We start from the raw sequence: 17,708 nt of genomic DNA on the forward strand, positions 1-17,708 counted from the left end.
TTTACGTGGGAGACCATGGGCAAAGCTTTTGCAATAAAACTCTCTTAGATGCATGGGCTTACAACGCTAGGGTAAGGGAATTCATTTCTGAAACTTTTCCCAGTCTTTTGGGGCAGAGAGTGAGCTATTCATCTGGGATTCCATGGAAATGCAAATAAAGAGAATTATTGAAAAGCTACTAGGTCCATTAAAGCTTGCCGAAAGCTTTTCGGAACATATTTTTAGTTTTCTCTTTAATGATGATACCCTTGCAAATGTGCCCAGACGTCTCTTACTCTTCACTTTGTTATGTGAAATTGCATGAATGAGTGCATTTATGAATGTGTTCATGTGTAGGCCGCCCGCACACTCACACACACACACACACCCAATCACCCAAATACCTTGGCGAATTTCACCCAAGCATGGCAAAAGGTCAAGATGTTTGGGGTGAGGTGAGTGCTTTGTTTGTGTGTGTATGTGTGTGTGTGTGCGGAGGGGCAATGTTTTGAGCATAACATCACAAACAAATGAACAAAAATGGGAATAGTTATGTTTCTAACATGTTGTCGTTTTTTGTTGTGAAAGCAAACATATTTGTCTAAGGTAAGAAAGAACATTAACAAAGAAAAAGCTACAACAACTATCGCTGCCACTACTCTCATGCACACCCACACAGAAAAGAAAGAAAGTGAATTGTTAACAAGAGTTTGTCTTTGATTTGTTATTAATACTCATCATCAGCACTTGAGGAATGTCTCCGCCATCATTGTCCCTCCCTTCAACACTGCCGTCATTACCACTAGCAGCACACTGTATAATGATTTGTAGCATTCATGGCTGGTTTCATAGTCGTCACATAAAATTTGTCTTATGACGTATACGTTTTGTATGCTCAGGTGAGTGTGTTTGAATGTTTTTGAATGCTAGAGATAGCTAGGACTTATTTGCTTTAGTCACTGTATTATGATAACAGAACATTAATTTCTTTTACAATTCCGGAATACTCATATATAAAAAAACAAGCATACATACCCCATATATATATTTAATGAGCAGCATGTGTTAGAGTGTATGAGTGATTGTGTCCACTAGCATATTTAAGGATGTCAGAAAGGCGATATGGTAAACGGTAATGGCAACTACAAAAACAAAAACAACACATTTATGCCAAGCGTCCATTAGGGGGACAAAAGCAAGTGATCGCATGAAAAAGTAGGTAAAAATACCCCATGCGTTGGCTAAAGGGTATAAGGGTGCTACAAAATTTTTTCCAACTTCTTCGAAATCGAGTAAGGAAAGATGAAAGTTGGCGAACATATACATGGGAGGTATATTTGAAACTGAACCGATTTCAACCAAAAGACAAACACATCGTAGAAGTCATAGAAAAAGACATAGTTCGACATTTTGAGAAGATCGACTGATATATGCGATGACAGCCTTTGTCATGGAAGTGAAATTCGGGTGATACATATATATGGGAGCTATACCTAAATTTGAACCGATTTAAACCAAAACCGACATTGTGCAAAATTTTAAGAACCTAGGTTTCCCCTCCCTAAGGGGCCTCCTTTTTATAGGCGAGTCCGGACGGCGTGCCAAAGTGCCACACCTCTACGAAGAGAAGTTTTACATGGCATGGTACCTCACAATGTTGCCAGCATTACATTGTGAGGTACCATGACATGTAAAACTTCTCTTCGTAGTGTTGTGGCACTTTGGCACGCCGTCCGGACTCGGCTGTAAAAAGGAGGCCCCTTAAAAATTGAGCTTAAAATTGAATCGGACAGCACTCATTGATATGTGAGAAGTTTGCCCCTGTTCCTTAGTGGAATGTTCTTGGGCAATATATGCATTTGCAATTAAGAAATGTACTGACAAACACTCTGGAAATGGAAATCAGGCAATACAGTTGGGTCGTAGCAATTGAAGACCGCCGCAATACTATGTTATAGAGAATCTAACGAGAATCAGGTTTATTGGGATATGAAATATGAACCGATTTTCATTTCATTTTGCCACTTTTCTTTGTAAGCAAAGTAAACAAGTAAGAAGGCGTTAAGTTCGGTCGAGCCGAACTTTGGATACCCACCACCTCGGGTATATATGTGAACCACATTTTGTCAAAATCCAGTGAAAAATGCATACCTTATGCCCCATAGCAGCTATATAGACATATCATCCGATTTAGACCAAATGCTTATAAGTACAAGTCATTGTTCAACCGAGAGATCGGTCTATATGGCAGCTATATCCAAATCTGAACCGATCTGAGCCAAATTGAAGACAAATATCGAAGGGCCCAACACAAGTCATTGTCCCAAATTTCGGCGACATCGGACAATAAATGCGCTTTTTATGGGCCCAAAACCTTAAATCAAGAGATCGGTCTATATGGCAGCTATATCCAAATCTGAACCGATCTGCACCAAATTGACGAAGGATGTCGAACGGCTCAACGCAACTCACTGTCCCAAATTTCAGCAAAATCGGATAATAAAAGTGGCTTGTGTGGGCCTAAGACCCTAAATTGGAGGATCGGTCTATATGGCAGCTATATCCAAATCTGGCCCGATCTGAGCCAAATTGACGAAGGATGTCGAAGGACTCATCGCAACTCACTGTCCTAAATTTCAGCAAAATCGGAAAATAAATGTGGCTTTTATGGGCCTAAGACCCTAAATCGGAGGATCGGTCTATATGGCAGTTACATCCAAATCGGGACCGACCTGGGCCAAATTGACGAAGAATGTTGAAGGGCCTAACACAACTCACTGTGCCAAATTTCTTCCAAATCGGATATAAAATGTGGCTTTTATGGGCCTTAGACCCTAAATTGGAGGATCGGTCTATATGGCAGCTATATCCAAATTTAGACCGATCTGAGCCAAATTGACGAAGGATGTCGAAGGGCCCAACGCAACTCACTGTCCCAAATTTCAGCAAAATCGGATAATAAATGTGGCTTTTATGGGCCTAAGACACTAAATCGGCGGATCGGTCTATATGGGGGCTATATCAAGATATAGTCCGATATAGCCCATCTTCGAACTTAATCTGCTTATGGACAAAAAAAGAATCTGTGCAAAATTTCAGCTCAATATCTCAATTTTTAAAGACTGTAGCGTGATTTCAACAGACAGACGGACAGACGGACGGACACGTCTATATCGTCTTAGATTTTTACGCTGATCAAAAATATATATACTTTATAGGGTCGGAAATGGATATTTCGATGTGTTGCAAACGGAATGACAAAATGAATATACCCCCATCCTTCGGTGGTGGGTATAAAAACATGTAAAAGTGTGCTAAGTTCGGCCGGACCGAATCTTGGGAACACACCACCATGGATTCTGCTAAAAATTTATACAAAATAAATTTAGTTGAAGCACATAATTTTATTCCACATACCAAACTTTTGTCAAACCAGCAGAAATTACAGCTTCTAGGAACAGAACAAGGATGAGCGAGAGACCGGTTTATTTAGGAGCTGTATCAGGTTATATATATATCGAAGGCCACTATAGCGCAGAGTTTAGCAAGTCCGCCTATGACGCTGAACGACTGGGTTCGAAACCTGGGGAGACCATCAGAAAAATTTTTTTTCAGTAGTGGTTTTCCCCTCATAATGCTGGCAACACTTGTGAGGTACTATGCCATATAAAACTTCTTTTCAAAGAGGTGTCGCACTTCCGGCACGCCGTTCGGACTCGGCTTTAAATGGAGGTCCCTTATCATCGAGCTTAAAACTCAAATCGGACTGCAATCGTTGATATATGAGAAGTTAGCCTCTGTTCCTTAGTGGAATGTTTAAGGGCACAATTTGCAATTTGCAGTATCAGGCTATAGATTAGTTTCGACCGTATTTGGCACATTTGTTGGACGTCGTAACAGACCACCACATGCAAGATTTCAGCCAAATAGGACAAAAATTGCGGCTTTCTAGTGCTAAAGATGTCAGATTAGGATATCGGTTTATATGGGGTCTATATCCAGTTAAAGAGGGATTTAGACCGTACTAAGCACAGTTATTGGAAGTCATAACAAATTCCAACAACTGTTGGAAATCGAAAAAAAAATTGCGGCTTGTAAGGGCTCAATAAGTCACATCGGGAAATCGGTTTATATGGGAGCTATATTAGGTTAAAGACCGATTTGGACCGTACTGACCATGGTTGTGGTCAAGTCATAACAGAACACTACATGCAAAATTTCTGCCAAATCGGATCAGAATCGCGGTTTCCAGAGGCTCAAAAAGTCAAATAGGGAGATCGGTTTATATGGGAGCTATATCAGGTTATAGACCGATTCAGACCGTACTTACCAACGTTGTTGGAAGTCATAACAGAACACTACATGGAAAATTTCAGCCAAATCGGACAAAATTTGAGGACTGTAAGGACTCAAGAAGTCAAATCGGGAGATCGGTTTATATGGGAGCTAAATCAGGTTATAGACCGATTTGGACCGTACTAACAACAGTTGTTGGGAGTCAAAACAAAACACAACACGCAAAATTTCAGCAAAATCGGCCAAAAATTGCTGCTTAAAAGAGCTCATGGTTGTTGGAAGTCATAACAGAACTCTACGTGCAAACTTTCAACGAAATCGGACAAAATTGCTGGTTGTAAAGGCTCAAGAAGTCACATCGGGAGATCGGTTTACATGGGAGCTATATCAGGTTCCAATCCAGATCGTACCTACCATAGTTGTTAGAAGTCATAACAGAACACAACATGCTCAATTTCAGCTAATTCGGACAAAAATTGCGGCTTCCAGGTGCTCAAGAATCTCAAGAAGTCAAATCGGGAGATCGGTTTATATGGGAGCTATATCAGGTTATAGACCGATTTGGACCGCACAGTTGTTGGGAGTCAAAACAAAAAACTTCACGCAAAATTTCAGCAAAATTGGCCAAAAATTGCTGCTTAAAAGAGCTCATGGTTGTTGGAAGTCATAATAGAACTCTATGTGCAAACTTTCAACGAAATCGGACAAAATTGCGGGTTGTAAAGGCTCAAGAAGTCACATCGGGAGATTGGTTTATATGGGAGCTATATCAGGTTTCGATTTGGATCGTACCTACCCTAGTTGTTAGAAGTCATAATAGAACTCAACATGCTCAATTTCAGCTAATTCGGACAAAAATTGCGGCTTCCAGGTGCTCAAGAATCTCAAGAAATCAAATCGGGAGATCGGTTTATTTGGGAGCTATATCTAAATCTGAACCGTTTAGCCCATTTGTTAACACCAGCGACCTACATCAATAGCTTGCATCTGTGCAAAATTTCATGGGCTAGCTTTACGAGTTCTACCGCTATTGTGATATCGTCAGACTGAAGGTCGGACGGACGGACATGGCTAGATCGACTCAGAATGTCGAGACGATCAAGAATATATATCCTTTATGAAGTCTTATTTCGATGTGTTACAAACACAATGACGAAATTAGTATACCCCCATCCTATGGTGAATGGTATAACAATAAAATATTATTCCTTGTGAAATAAAATAATGCGCTGGAAAACCGGCCCGGTTCAGCTTAGTAGGTGAGTTATTAAAAAAGTTTCTTACTGTAGAGTTGATGCCTAGTAACTCCAACTCTTTCATGATTGACGTCGGTTTTACATTATTGAAAGCACCTTCAGTGTCAAGAAATGCTACCATTGTATGAACCCTCTATGTAGCCGACTAGGTCGTGAAGGGCTGTTTCAGTGGATTTTCCTTTACTGTATGCATGCTGCTGCCGCTACAGGCGATCTCCAGGGATCTTTGCCCTAAGTTATTTTTCTATCAACCTCTCAAGATTCTTCTCTGATTTCTGGGTATACCCCACCATAATAGGTCTCAAGGACAGAATCTTCCTTAGCGTAGAGGCCGCAGATGTATCCTACACGGAGCTGCGGAATTCTAACCAGGATTTTTTTAAGCCTTTTTAAGCTCGCCCTTATATTCTCTTATCTCAGCCTTATAGATGTCCCAATCGTGTGGTGCTCTTGTGGCTTTTGCTCTGTTGAAGAGTTTTCTGCAGTCGTTTCTTAGACCAACCAGCTCAGGGGTCCACCATGGCGGTCGCTGTTTGCCGCCTTGGCTTGGCACTTGGGCATGCTGACACAAGCGATTCATTCAGGGCCTACGTGATCCGCTTGACCACTCCGTAGGAGGATATAGACAAGAAATAAGCAATTGTTAGAAACGAAGCTCACTAAGGCCCGCTGCTCCTTAGACAAAAGCATGATGCCAACTGACTAGAGAGAAACAAAATTGGGGGTGAGTATGGTCAAAATCAGTTTTTAACCAGATATAGCTGCCATATAAACCAATCTCGCATCTTGACTTCATGAGCCGCTAGAGAGCGGAATTATTATTTCGATTTGTCTGAAATTTTGTCTTTTGTTTAGTTGTGACATCGCAATTACCATCTGATTTGTTTGAAATTTTGCATGAAGTATTTTGTTTTGACATCCAATGACTATGTTAGGTATGGCCTAAATCGGTTCATAATCTGATATTGCTGCCATATCAATCGGTCTCCCGATTATACGCCTTGAGCCTCTAGAGGGTTCAGTTCTTATCCGATTTAGCAGGAACTTTGCACTATGATTTCTACTATGGCCTCCAACATCCAACTTCGGAATGGTTCGAATCGATCCATAGCTTGATTTAGCTTCAATAGCACAGCAATTCTTAACCATTATCCTTTATTTGCCTGTAAGATTAGGTAGAGAACTTGACAATTGCAATCCATGGTATATTTTATCGGGTCTTACGATGTGTTACAAATGGAATGACGAAGTTAATATACCCCTATTCTATGCTGGAGGATATAAAACCAAGTAAAAGGTGCTAAGTTCGCTAAGTGCCGAACTTTGGATACTCACCTCCATGGATATATTAATCATTCTATTTTATTATAACTCCACTATCATACCCATAGTTATATCTAAATATGAGCTGGTCTGGATCATATTTTATTCAGGTCCCGAGAACTCATATATGTATGTAACAGTTTCAGCGAAATAAATCCGCTTTTTATGGGATTAAGGCCCTAAATTGGAAGTTATGTCTATATAGTCTGATCTGGATCATATTTGGGTCGGATGTTGTGAGGCTTGAAACAACCCACTTTCTCAAATTTGAACGGAATAGAGTAATTAAAAGAGCTTTAATGGGCTTCGAACCCGTAATCGGCAGATCGGCCTATATGGAAGCCAAAGGGTGATTTTTTTGAGGTTAGGATTTTCATGCATTAGTATTTGACAGATCACGTGGGATTTCAGACATGGTGTCAAAGAGAAAGATGCTCAGTATGCTTTGACATTTCATCATGAATAGACTTACTAACGAGCAACGCTTGCAAATCATTGAATTTTATTACCAAAATCAGTGTTCGGTTCGAAATGTGTTCATTCACCGTAACGTTGCGTCCAACAGCATCTTTGAAAAAATACGGTCCAATGATTCCACCAGCGTACAAACCACACCAAACAGTGCATTTTTCGGGATGCATGGGAAGTTCTTGAACGGCTTCTGGTTGCTCTTCACTCCAAATGCGGCAATTTTGCTTATTTACGTAGCCATTCAACCAGAAATGAGCTTCATCGCTGAACAAAATTTGTCAAAATTTGAACACATTTCGAACCGAACACTGATTTTGGTAAAAAAATTCAATGATTTGCTCGTTAGTAAGTCTATTCATGATGAAATGTCAAAGCATACTGAGCATCTTTCTCTTTGACACCATGTCTGAAATCCCACGTGATCTGTCAAATACTAATGCATGAAAATCCTAACCTTAAAAAAATCACCCTTTATATCCAAATATTGTCCGTTTTGGCACGTTCAAGAACTTAACCTGGGTGCATGTCAATATCTCAATTTTTGAAGCCTGTAGAGTGATTGTAAACAGACGGACGGACAGACGGAATGATAGACGGACAGACACACGGATATCGTTAGTTCGCCTAAGAATGTTACGACGATCCGAAATATATCTTCTTTGTAGGATCGGAAATAGCTATTTCGATGTGTTGCAAACGGAATGACTAAATGAATATTTCCTTTTATCCTATGGTGGTGGGTATAATAATTTCTGATGATACTTTTTCTGCACACCCTTATGTATCTGCATATGAAGACACATGCAGCCATGTAAGATGATATGTAAGAGTACTAGCACTTGAGCCATTTCGCTTTGTTGCCAAAGACACTTTATGTGTTCTTTGTAAGGTATTAGGTACATTTCCTTATGGTATTATTGCTTTTCATTTTCCTCATCCTTTTCCCTTTTAAGTTTATTTCTTTGCTATGACACTTTTTAATGCGGAAATTAAAGTTATGCTGTAAGCAAATTGTTTTTATGTTAAAAAGTTTGTACAAGCTCCTATTGAATAGGATAAATGAATGAAAAATGTTAGCTTTAATTATTGATAAGGCCTTAGTATATGGTCCACAGTGGAAATGGGGACACTTTGTTATATCAATGAGTATTTATTGTATACTCGTATGATAACTGAATAAAAAAAGGTTGTTAGCTCGACTTTAAATGTTGGAAGGCTGTTAGGACCTCAGCCGAACTGGGGACACTTCTCTCATATCAATAAAAGCTGTCCGATTAAAGTTTTATTTCAATGATAGAGGCCCTCTTTAGTTATATATTGGGTTGCCCAAAAAGTAATTGCGGATTTTTTAAAAGAAAGTAAATGCATTTTTAATAAAACTTAGAATGAACTTTAATCAAATATACTTTTTTTACACTTTTTTTCCAAAGCAAGCTAAAAGCAGCAGCTGATAACTGACAGAAGAAAGAATGCAATTACAGAGTCACAAGCCGTGAAAAAATTTGTCAACGCCGACTATATGAAAAATCCGCAATTACTTTTTGGGCAACCCAATAGTTGAATCCAAATGGTGGGTCTGGATGCTCCACTTCTTCGCAGAGAAGTCTTGAAAATACAAATTTTGTACTTAGTGCTTTGTTACGACTTACTTCCAATATCCATGGTAAGTATTGTCAAAATGGGTCCGCACCCTCACTCCCAATTAGTCTTGTATGGCACCTATGAGCATAAAATTTTGCAGAAATTTTAATACGAAGAGTACACACATATGCCCTTCAACTGAGTTCATTTTTGAAAATATTTGGTGGTTGAGTATCCCTTGACTTACACTTGAATCTCATGCGTTAATTAGCCTAAACCAAACCCGTGGTGTCCAACAATTGGTTATGAAATTAGTTTTCCAATCTCAAATAACTTTCATTTAAGCCACACATTACCATGGTCGGTGAATTTGTACTCTTTAAGGAAGTACATTGCCATTGGTCTAAAAATTGGATATAAATTCGTTTTCTAATCTCAAAAATCTTTCATTTAAGAGGTGTGGGTCCTAAAAACTATCAATAGCGAGCTCCACCCTCTTTAAGATCCAAATTGTCATGGTAAGAAAATACGTCCTATTTGGGGGTTGTTATGGTGGTGGGACGCACATTGGTTCAAGAGTGGCCGAAATTCATTTTTTTCATGTTCGCCGATTTGGATAATTTTTTGGTATTTTGTTGTCAGATAGTTGAATATTATGATTCCGTAATATTAGGCTGATATATTTAGTATTTCTTTGGACAGACACGCTCCAAGTTCATATATGTTCGCTTGTTTAAAATGGCATGCAAATTTACTGTATATTCAATCTTTTGGTACAATCACAGTAAACTTATCATTTGACTTTGTTGTATATTTTCGTAAATGGCAATTGTCATAGATGAGATTTGCATTAAAAAAAGTTGGAAAAAGTGCCACATAAAAAATTTCGTAGAACAAAATATAAACAACATCAAAATTTCAATGTTCATCAACTTCAGTGGACTGCATGTTTTTAGCGCTGTGGAGCGCTGTTTAACGAAAGACGTCAAATTACAGCTTGAAGTCTCAGCTAAAAGCTAAAAAAAAATTCAGCTGCTCATACCTGCTCCTTTCCAAAAGAAACAGTAAAAACTATAAAGTGATAAAGTAAGAAAACGTGAATTTTCGTTCATGCTTGTTGTTGTTGTTGCCATAATTCTTTACTGTTAACAACAATAGAAGATCAAGCGATAGACTATTAGGTGCTGTGTTATCATTCATTTATTATGTTGTTGCATGCAATAACAACTACACATTATGTCTTGCTCTCTTTATTGCACAAAATCTTTTCCGTTAGAGCTTAATAAGTAATACATTAAGTACCAACAACAATATACAGTTTCTGATTTAAATTTCTGCTTTTGGGTATACATTTCTAATATTATTGATATGCTAATTGACATTACATTGGCAAGTGCAGTGATAAGAGGTGTGTTTTTAAGTGATATCAAGATTTAATTTTATTAATTATGGAAAATGTAACAATTTCTTATTTAAATATTTGCGAAATATTAATTGATAACAACAGTGATATTGATGTTACTGTCGAAGTCATTGCAAATAGCAATGAAGGAATGACTGCTGAGGATGTTGAAGTCTTTACTGGATTTTTGAAAAAAAACTTTTTTACAAAGTTCAAAGATAGATGGCAAAAAGCAAGACGCATAAAAACCAGATTTCTTGATCTTAATGAAAATTGGCTGAAAAATGTCTACAAAGTGTGCAAATATACCGCAAACAATGAAGCACCAAGCTGTTCAAATATGGTTAAACGTGGACGTCCAGCAAAAGCCTTCGAGGATTGCCAACCGCGAACAAAGAGGACAAAGGTACAAGATTTTTGTGAAAACACCTCAATGGTGTTGATATCGTCTGCCGCAAAAAAAAGTGAGTGTTTAGACAAATCCATTAAGGCGTTCACCCCGGAGAAGGCACTTGGGCTGATACTTGATGCTTCGTTGTCAAAGCATCAATATGAGGTTTTGCGCAGTTCAGCTAGAGAAATTGGATTCGACATTTACCCATCCTACCATCAGGTACTGGAAGCAAAAAAAAAATGCTATCTACTACGATTTCTGGAAGTTCATCTATGGCGGTTTGCTTCATATGTGGAGCAAAGCCCACAGAAATGAATAATTTAGATGCGGTGATTTTGAGGAAATGTTCGGAAGAAGCAGTTGCGTTTGGTATTTCTCCCTTGCATGCGAGAATCAAATTTATGGAGTGCATTCTGCACATTTCTTACCGTCTAAGTTTCAAAAAATGGAGAACAGATAGTTACACAAAAATTGAAATGGCGGCAAATAAAGCTGAAATTGGGAAGAGATTAAAGTTGACACTGGGCATAAATGTGGACGCGGTGAAGCAAGGTATGGGCACAACAAACGATGGCAATACGGCAAGAAGGTTTTTCGAAAATCCAGCCAAAACTGCAGACGTAATTGGAATAAAAGAAGAGTTAATACATAGATTTAAAATTATTTTGGCCGCAATAAATTGTAATGCAGCAGTCGACACTAGCAAATTTCATATATATTGCATGGATACTGCCAAGTTGTTTGTTGATCTCTATGGCTGGTACTACATGCCTGTAACTGTGCATAAGATTCTGGTGCATGGTAGCAAAATTATAGCAGAAGCTATTCTGCCAATAGGTATGTCTCTATTTAAAGGCCCTTATTCAATGATTTAATTTTCATTTTTTACATTTTAATTGATTGTTTGTATCAGGTATGCTGTCCGAAGAAGCTCAGGAAGCGAGGAATAAAGATTATAGAGCCTATAGATTACATCATTCGCGAAGAATTGGACGTGTAGCCACTAATGAAGATGTAATGCATAACCTTTTATTGTCTTCAGACCCATTTATAAATAGATTTCGCTCAAAGCTGCAAATCAAAAAATTGGAGTACGATAATGATGTTAAAAAATTATTAAAAGACTATGCTTAATTTATTTATTCATGTTTTTTCTATGGGAGGTGGCCGTAAAAGTGGGCGGATCAGGTATATATTTTCAGGAGCCCATTCTACAATTATAATAATTACTTTTTGTGAAAATTGAATTGATGCATTAAAAATTAAAAGTGGGCGGATATTTTTCAAATTTCACACAAATGATTCTGAGTGTTTAAAAATGCTATGTGCCAAAAAACAATGCCGTAGGTCAAAATTTAATTTTTACTTTGTATGGGAGGTGGGCGTAAAAGTGGGCGGATCATTTTGATTTTTCCATTTTTTCTTGATTCAAACAAAAAATGCCTATGTGCCAAGTTTCATTGTCCTTCGACAACTTCTTCTATTTTTAGCCGCTCGTTCAATGAACTTGAACCAATGTGGGACGTCCCCTAGACAGTTGGTCCCGAATGTTGATATCAGATTCATAGTTTACTCCCAAATACCTTTCAATTGAGCCTCATTTTTCCCTAGAGAGCGGCCCTACATTGCAATGGTCAGCAAATACTTCCTATTTGGACGGAGTTATGGGGGTGGGGTGACCCCATAGAAACTTTTTCGCGAAGATTCATATTAGATTCGTGCTTAACTCCCAAAGACCTTTCATTTGAGTCCCATATTGCTATGGTCGTGAATTTGTCTTCTTTGCGGCATGTTTTTGAGAAGGGGCGGCCCCCCCACCCAAACACTTCGTCCCACAATTGCATATCAGATTCGTATAATACACTCAAATAGCTTTTATTTAAGCCTCATATTACCATGGTCAGTAAATAAGTCATGTTTGGGGGGTGTTTTGGGGGAGGGGTGGATCCCCAGAAACTTGATCCTACATTTGGATATCAAATTCGTATTCTACTCGCAAATATCTATCATTTGAGTCCCATATTGCCATGGTGGGTAAATATTGAGTTGCCCAAAAAGTAATTGCGGATTTTTCATATAGTCGGCGTTAACAAATTTTTTCAACGGCTTATGACTCTGTAATTGCATTCTTTCTTCTGTCAGTTATCAGCTAAAAAAAGTATATTTGATTAAAGTTCATTCTAAGTTTTATTAAAAATGCATTTACTTTCTTTTAAAAAATCCGCAATTACTTTTTGGGCAACCCAATATGTCCGATTTAGGGGTGTTTTGGGGGTTGGGGAGTTCCCCCAAACACTTGGTTCGATAATTGGATATCAGGTACGATTTGTAATCTTAAATACCTTTCAATTGAGTCCTATATCGACGTGATTGGTCTAAATATATGTTTGGTCGGTTTTAAAGTGGGGCGGCTTCCCCAGGTACCCCATCCAAAATTTGGATACCAAATTTTTATTTTTAGGGTACTATATGAAATCACTCAAAATTTCGCTTAAATCGCACCACCCATCTCTGAGATCTGGCGTTTCTGAAAATTAGGGTTAGGGGGAGGGTCCGCTCCCCCTTTAGATATCAAAAAATGTAGTACCCTATTTTCAACATGGAATCATTATGCACCTACGCATCTGTGCAAATTTCAAGAAAATCGGTTCATATCTTTTTGAGTCTATAAGGAACACACAAACAAACATACTGACAAACAAACACAATCTGATTTGTATATCCTCCACCAAAGGATGGGGGTATACTAATTTCGTCATTCTGTTTGTAACTACTCGAAATATTAGTCTGAGACCCCATAAAGCATATTTATTATTGATCGTCGTGACATTTTATGTCGATCCAGCCATGTCCGTCCGTCCGTCCGTATGTTTGTCGAAAGGACGCTAACTTTCGAAGGAGTAGAGCTAGCCGCTTGAAATTTTCCATAAATACTTCTTATTAGTGTAGATCGGTTGGGATTGGGGTCTTGGGTCTTGACTTCGTGAGCCTCTAGAGGGCGCAATTCTAGTCCGATTTGACTGAAATTTTGCACGACGTGTTTTGTTATGATTTCCAACAACTGTGCCAAGTATTGGAATGAAATTTTGCACGACGTGTTTTGTTATGATATCCAACAACTGTGCCATGTATGGTTCAAATCGGTACATAACCTGATATAGCTGTCAGATAAACCGGTCTTGGGTCTTGACTTCTTGAGCATCTAGAGTTCGCAATTCTCATCCGATTGGAATGAATTTTTGCACGACGTGTTTTGTTGTGATATCCAACAACTGTGCCAAGTATGGTTCAAATCGGTTCATAACCTTATATAGCTGCTATATAAACCGATCTTGGGCCTTGACTTCTTGAGCCTCTAGACTACGCAATTCTTATCCAATTTGAATGAAATTTTGCACGACGTGTTTTGTTATGATATCCAACAACTGTGTCAAGTATGGTTAAAATCGGTTAATAACCTGATATAGCTGTCATATAAACCGATCTTGGGTCTTGACCTTTTGAGCCTCTAGATGTCGCAATTATTATCCGATTTGCCTGAAATTTTGTGCGCAATTCTTATTCGAATTGTCTGACATTTTACACAGGTCTCCAACATATAATTTAATTGTGGTCCAAACCGGACCCTATCTTGATATCGCTCTAATACCAGAGCAAATCTTTTCTTATATGCTTTTTTGCCTTAGAGAGATGCCGGGAAAAGAACTCGACAAATGCGATCCATGGTGGAGGGCATATAAGATTCGGCCCGGCCGAAGGCTTTTAGTTGTTATATTTATAAGATGTATTTTATTTGATTTTGAAGACTAAATTGCACCTCTTCAACTTTCTTCTTTACCCACATCACATATGACCTACCCTTAATTAACGCACTACTTGCACCACATAAAAGTCTTCGCTGTTTTTATTCTTTTGGTGTTCAGACTTTCCATGTTAAATGTTTTACTTTAAATGAGTCTTGGCAAAGATTCGAGGCGGTAGCATGGCCTTTTACTTAATATACCATAAGCAGATTTTTAAATTAATTCCACCATATTTTTTCACGCAGAGGGCATATCCTTTTAGCCGGAGTTCAACTTAATTATCATGAAATATTTTTAATATTTTCGCTTTTTTTTTTGTTCACAGCTTTAATTCATTTTCATTTTGTGGTTACGCTGCACTGCACGACGGCACAACGGAGGCAATCAATCTGTCCTGTAATGTAATAAAAAATAATAATAATTAACGGTATTTTGTGCGCCCTTTTGTTTTGAATACCGCACATTGCATGACATCCCTTTAAGAATTATCTCAAAAGGTTTCTTTCGCTTTAAGCTCGATGCTGTTTTTTACTGCCTTGGCAGTGATTTTATGTTACACTTTAATGTTTTTCATATTTTCTGATGTTGTGTGGGAGACTTTTTTGTTTTGCATTTACAATTCATACGCCTCCGTCTCTGAAGAAGTTGTTTAATAAATTGCCCCTAATCTCTAACTTATCCTCTTCCTCTCTGGGCGCCCCCCTTTTGGTAGAGCTTGTGTTTTATTTTGTTGACTTCCATTTGAAATATATGAGTTCTTGCTGTTGTACTTTTATTTTATATTCCAAGGCCTTCTCTGTTTGCAGGCTGACATCACATTAGGGGTGTTTTATTGCAGGGAGTTAAATTGGGTTTAACTAAAAAAAGTTTCCAAAGAAAGAAGTTGGCATGAGGCTGATGGGAAACGGATGCATGTAGTCAATATTCTTACGAAAATCCGGCTATCTCAAAAGCTTCATAAAGTCTAAGGGATTTTTGCTCTACTCATTGAACAAGTTGAGGCAAAAGTTGTATATCTTAAGGTAGTTTTTTGAGGTTGGGATGTCAGAAAGGGTTGCCGAAGAGTGTTCACAAGGTCGAAACACAGAGCATCTATAAGGCTGCTTAAGAAAATGAAAGGGCGAGGTGAAAAAGGCACAAAACAAATCCTGTATGCAGTTCTGTAGCTCCGTGTAGGATATATCCGAATGTATGAATAATGTCTAGTGAGGAAACCCCCCAACTATTCCGAACGATAGTGAGTGGGCTGCATGTAAAGTGTTCTAAGCGTTAGTATGTCTAGCACAAAACTTTTACTTTTCAGCAGGAAAATTTGGAAAATCCAAAAAAATCCAAAACCAGTAAAGAAAGGCAAAAGTCGGGAAAGGCCTACCCTATATGTACAAAGTGGGAGCTATATCTAATCCTGAACCAATTTGATGGACAGCGACGGATGTTTTCAGATGCGTTTTTAAACAAACTGTGGGAGAAAAAGGCAAAGGGCACGCCACAGGGGGTCATTTTATCGCCTTTGGGTGACCACCATAAATAACCTATTACGGATGCTGACTGAGGAGAGATTTGAACTCGTCTGCTATGCAGACGATGTTATAATACTTCTAAGGGGTTAGGATCTGAACCAGCTATGCAGAAGGGCCGAAAGGGTCTTGTATATGTCATACGACAGGGCTAGACCCGGGAGGTCTTAATGTTAACCCAGAGAATGAAAAATGCCTGTTCACGAGGAAGATGAAGGTGGGCCAATTTAAAGCACCACTTTTCCTCAATAAAACGATTTAAATATCTGACAAGGTCAAATACTTAAGAGTGATCTTGGATAGGAAACTTAACTGGAAGTGTCACATTCAGGAGCGTACTGAGAAGGCTCACAGATGTTGGGCACAGGTACAAAGGCCGTAGGCTCGAAATGGGGCCTGAATCCTAGGATAGTCCACTGGCTCTACAGTAGCGTGATTAGACCAATACTTTCTTACGCCTCAGTAGTTTGGTGGACTGCTGTGGAGAAAAAGTGGAACATAAGTACCATACAACAGGCTCAGAGAACATGTTGTCTTGGGATAGACGCCCACTAGGGCACTGATGACTATTCTAGATATCCGACCCATTGATATACAGATTAAGTGTGAGGCAGCCACTAAGGATATGAGACTTAAGGCGATGGAAGAATCGATTGAGGATGGGAACTGCTCATACCATCGCAGTATAATCGAGGCGACGATAGGAAACCTGGAAGGAAGGGAAGAGGTTTCCGATCGGATACCTGAGACGACTCTTGAGGTCAAGTACGAGACATTGCTGCCAGCGGCACAGTCTTGGACTAAGGGAACCCTATTATTTCCGTCTGGAAGTTCATGTTATAGAGATGAATCAAAGCTAAAGGAGAGATTAGGCCTGGGGTTCTATATTGATAAACCAGCAACTGAGATGTGTTTTACTCCCACGCCCACTAGGGAGACTATTCTAGATATCCAACCCATTGACATACAGATTAAGTGTGAGGCAGCCACTGCGGCTATGAGACTAAGGCGATGGGAAAATGGGTTAAGGATGGGAGCAGCTCATTACATCGAGGTATAATCGAGGCAACGAAAGGAAACCTGACACGACACTTGAGGTCGAGTGCGAGGCACCGCTGCCAGTGGCATAGTCTTATACTGACGGAACCCTGGTATTGCCATCTGGAAGATCTTGTTGCATGGGTGAATCAAAGCTGGAAGACAGAGTGGGTTTGGGGGTCTACATTGAAAACCCAGGGACTGAGATCTGTTTTAGACTGGCTATCACAGAATGCATGAAGTGGTGTGGTGCTAATGCGAGGAAGTCGAGTCTGAACTTCTTTACGGACAGTAAAATGGCCATAAGGGCAATAACAACCGGGACGCCAAAGTCACGAACAGTCTTGGAGTGTAAGAAGGAGATAACGTCTTCTCTGACAATGGCACAAACCGTATCGTTTGGGTGCAGAGCCATAACGGAGGGGAATGAAAGGGCAGACAATTTGGCAGTGAAGACTAGAGAACTGCCGTCAATAAATTTGGTTAACCCGAAGTCTTTCGGGTCGACGCAGTCCTATTTAAGGGCGTGGCGACAAACGCGTAAGTAACACTGTGGAACAGCGAAACTGTCGGTAGGACGGCGAAAATCCTATGGCGTGATTCGGATGGTGAGAGGACGAGGCTATTACTGAAAGGAAATAAGAAGGA

The 17,708-nt window shown here is 39.2% G+C and overlaps 1 protein-coding gene and 1 long non-coding RNA gene across 2 annotated transcripts in view; both read left to right on the forward strand.

Annotated features, from left to right (window-relative positions):
* The window catches only part of LOC106084689 (uncharacterized), a 139,375-nt gene that overhangs the window by 102,414 nt on the left and 19,253 nt on the right, over positions 1–17,708 (forward strand). The window lies entirely within an intron of this gene.
* LOC131995174 (uncharacterized) lies at positions 10,954–11,840 on the forward strand. Its single transcript, XM_059363336.1, has 2 exons — positions 10,954–11,539; positions 11,616–11,840. Exons 1-2 carry the CDS (start codon positions 10,975–10,977, stop codon positions 11,834–11,836), a joined length of 786 nt encoding a protein of 261 aa, XP_059219319.1. The 5' UTR covers positions 10,954–10,974; the 3' UTR covers positions 11,837–11,840.

The sequence above is a fragment of the Stomoxys calcitrans genome, chromosome 2, assembly GCF_963082655.1.
Source record: "Stomoxys calcitrans chromosome 2, idStoCalc2.1, whole genome shotgun sequence".
Lineage (NCBI taxonomy): Eukaryota > Metazoa > Arthropoda > Insecta > Diptera > Muscidae > Stomoxys > Stomoxys calcitrans.

Coding starts and splice junctions, on each gene's coding strand:
- LOC131995174 (XM_059363336.1), top strand. CDS start 10,975: ATGGCGGTTTGCTTCATATGTGGAGCAAAGCCCACAGAAATGAATAAT. Junction 11,540..11,615: donor AGAAGCTATTCTGCCAATAG/GTATGTCTCTAT, acceptor TGTTTGTATCAG/GTATGCTGTCCGAAGAAGCT.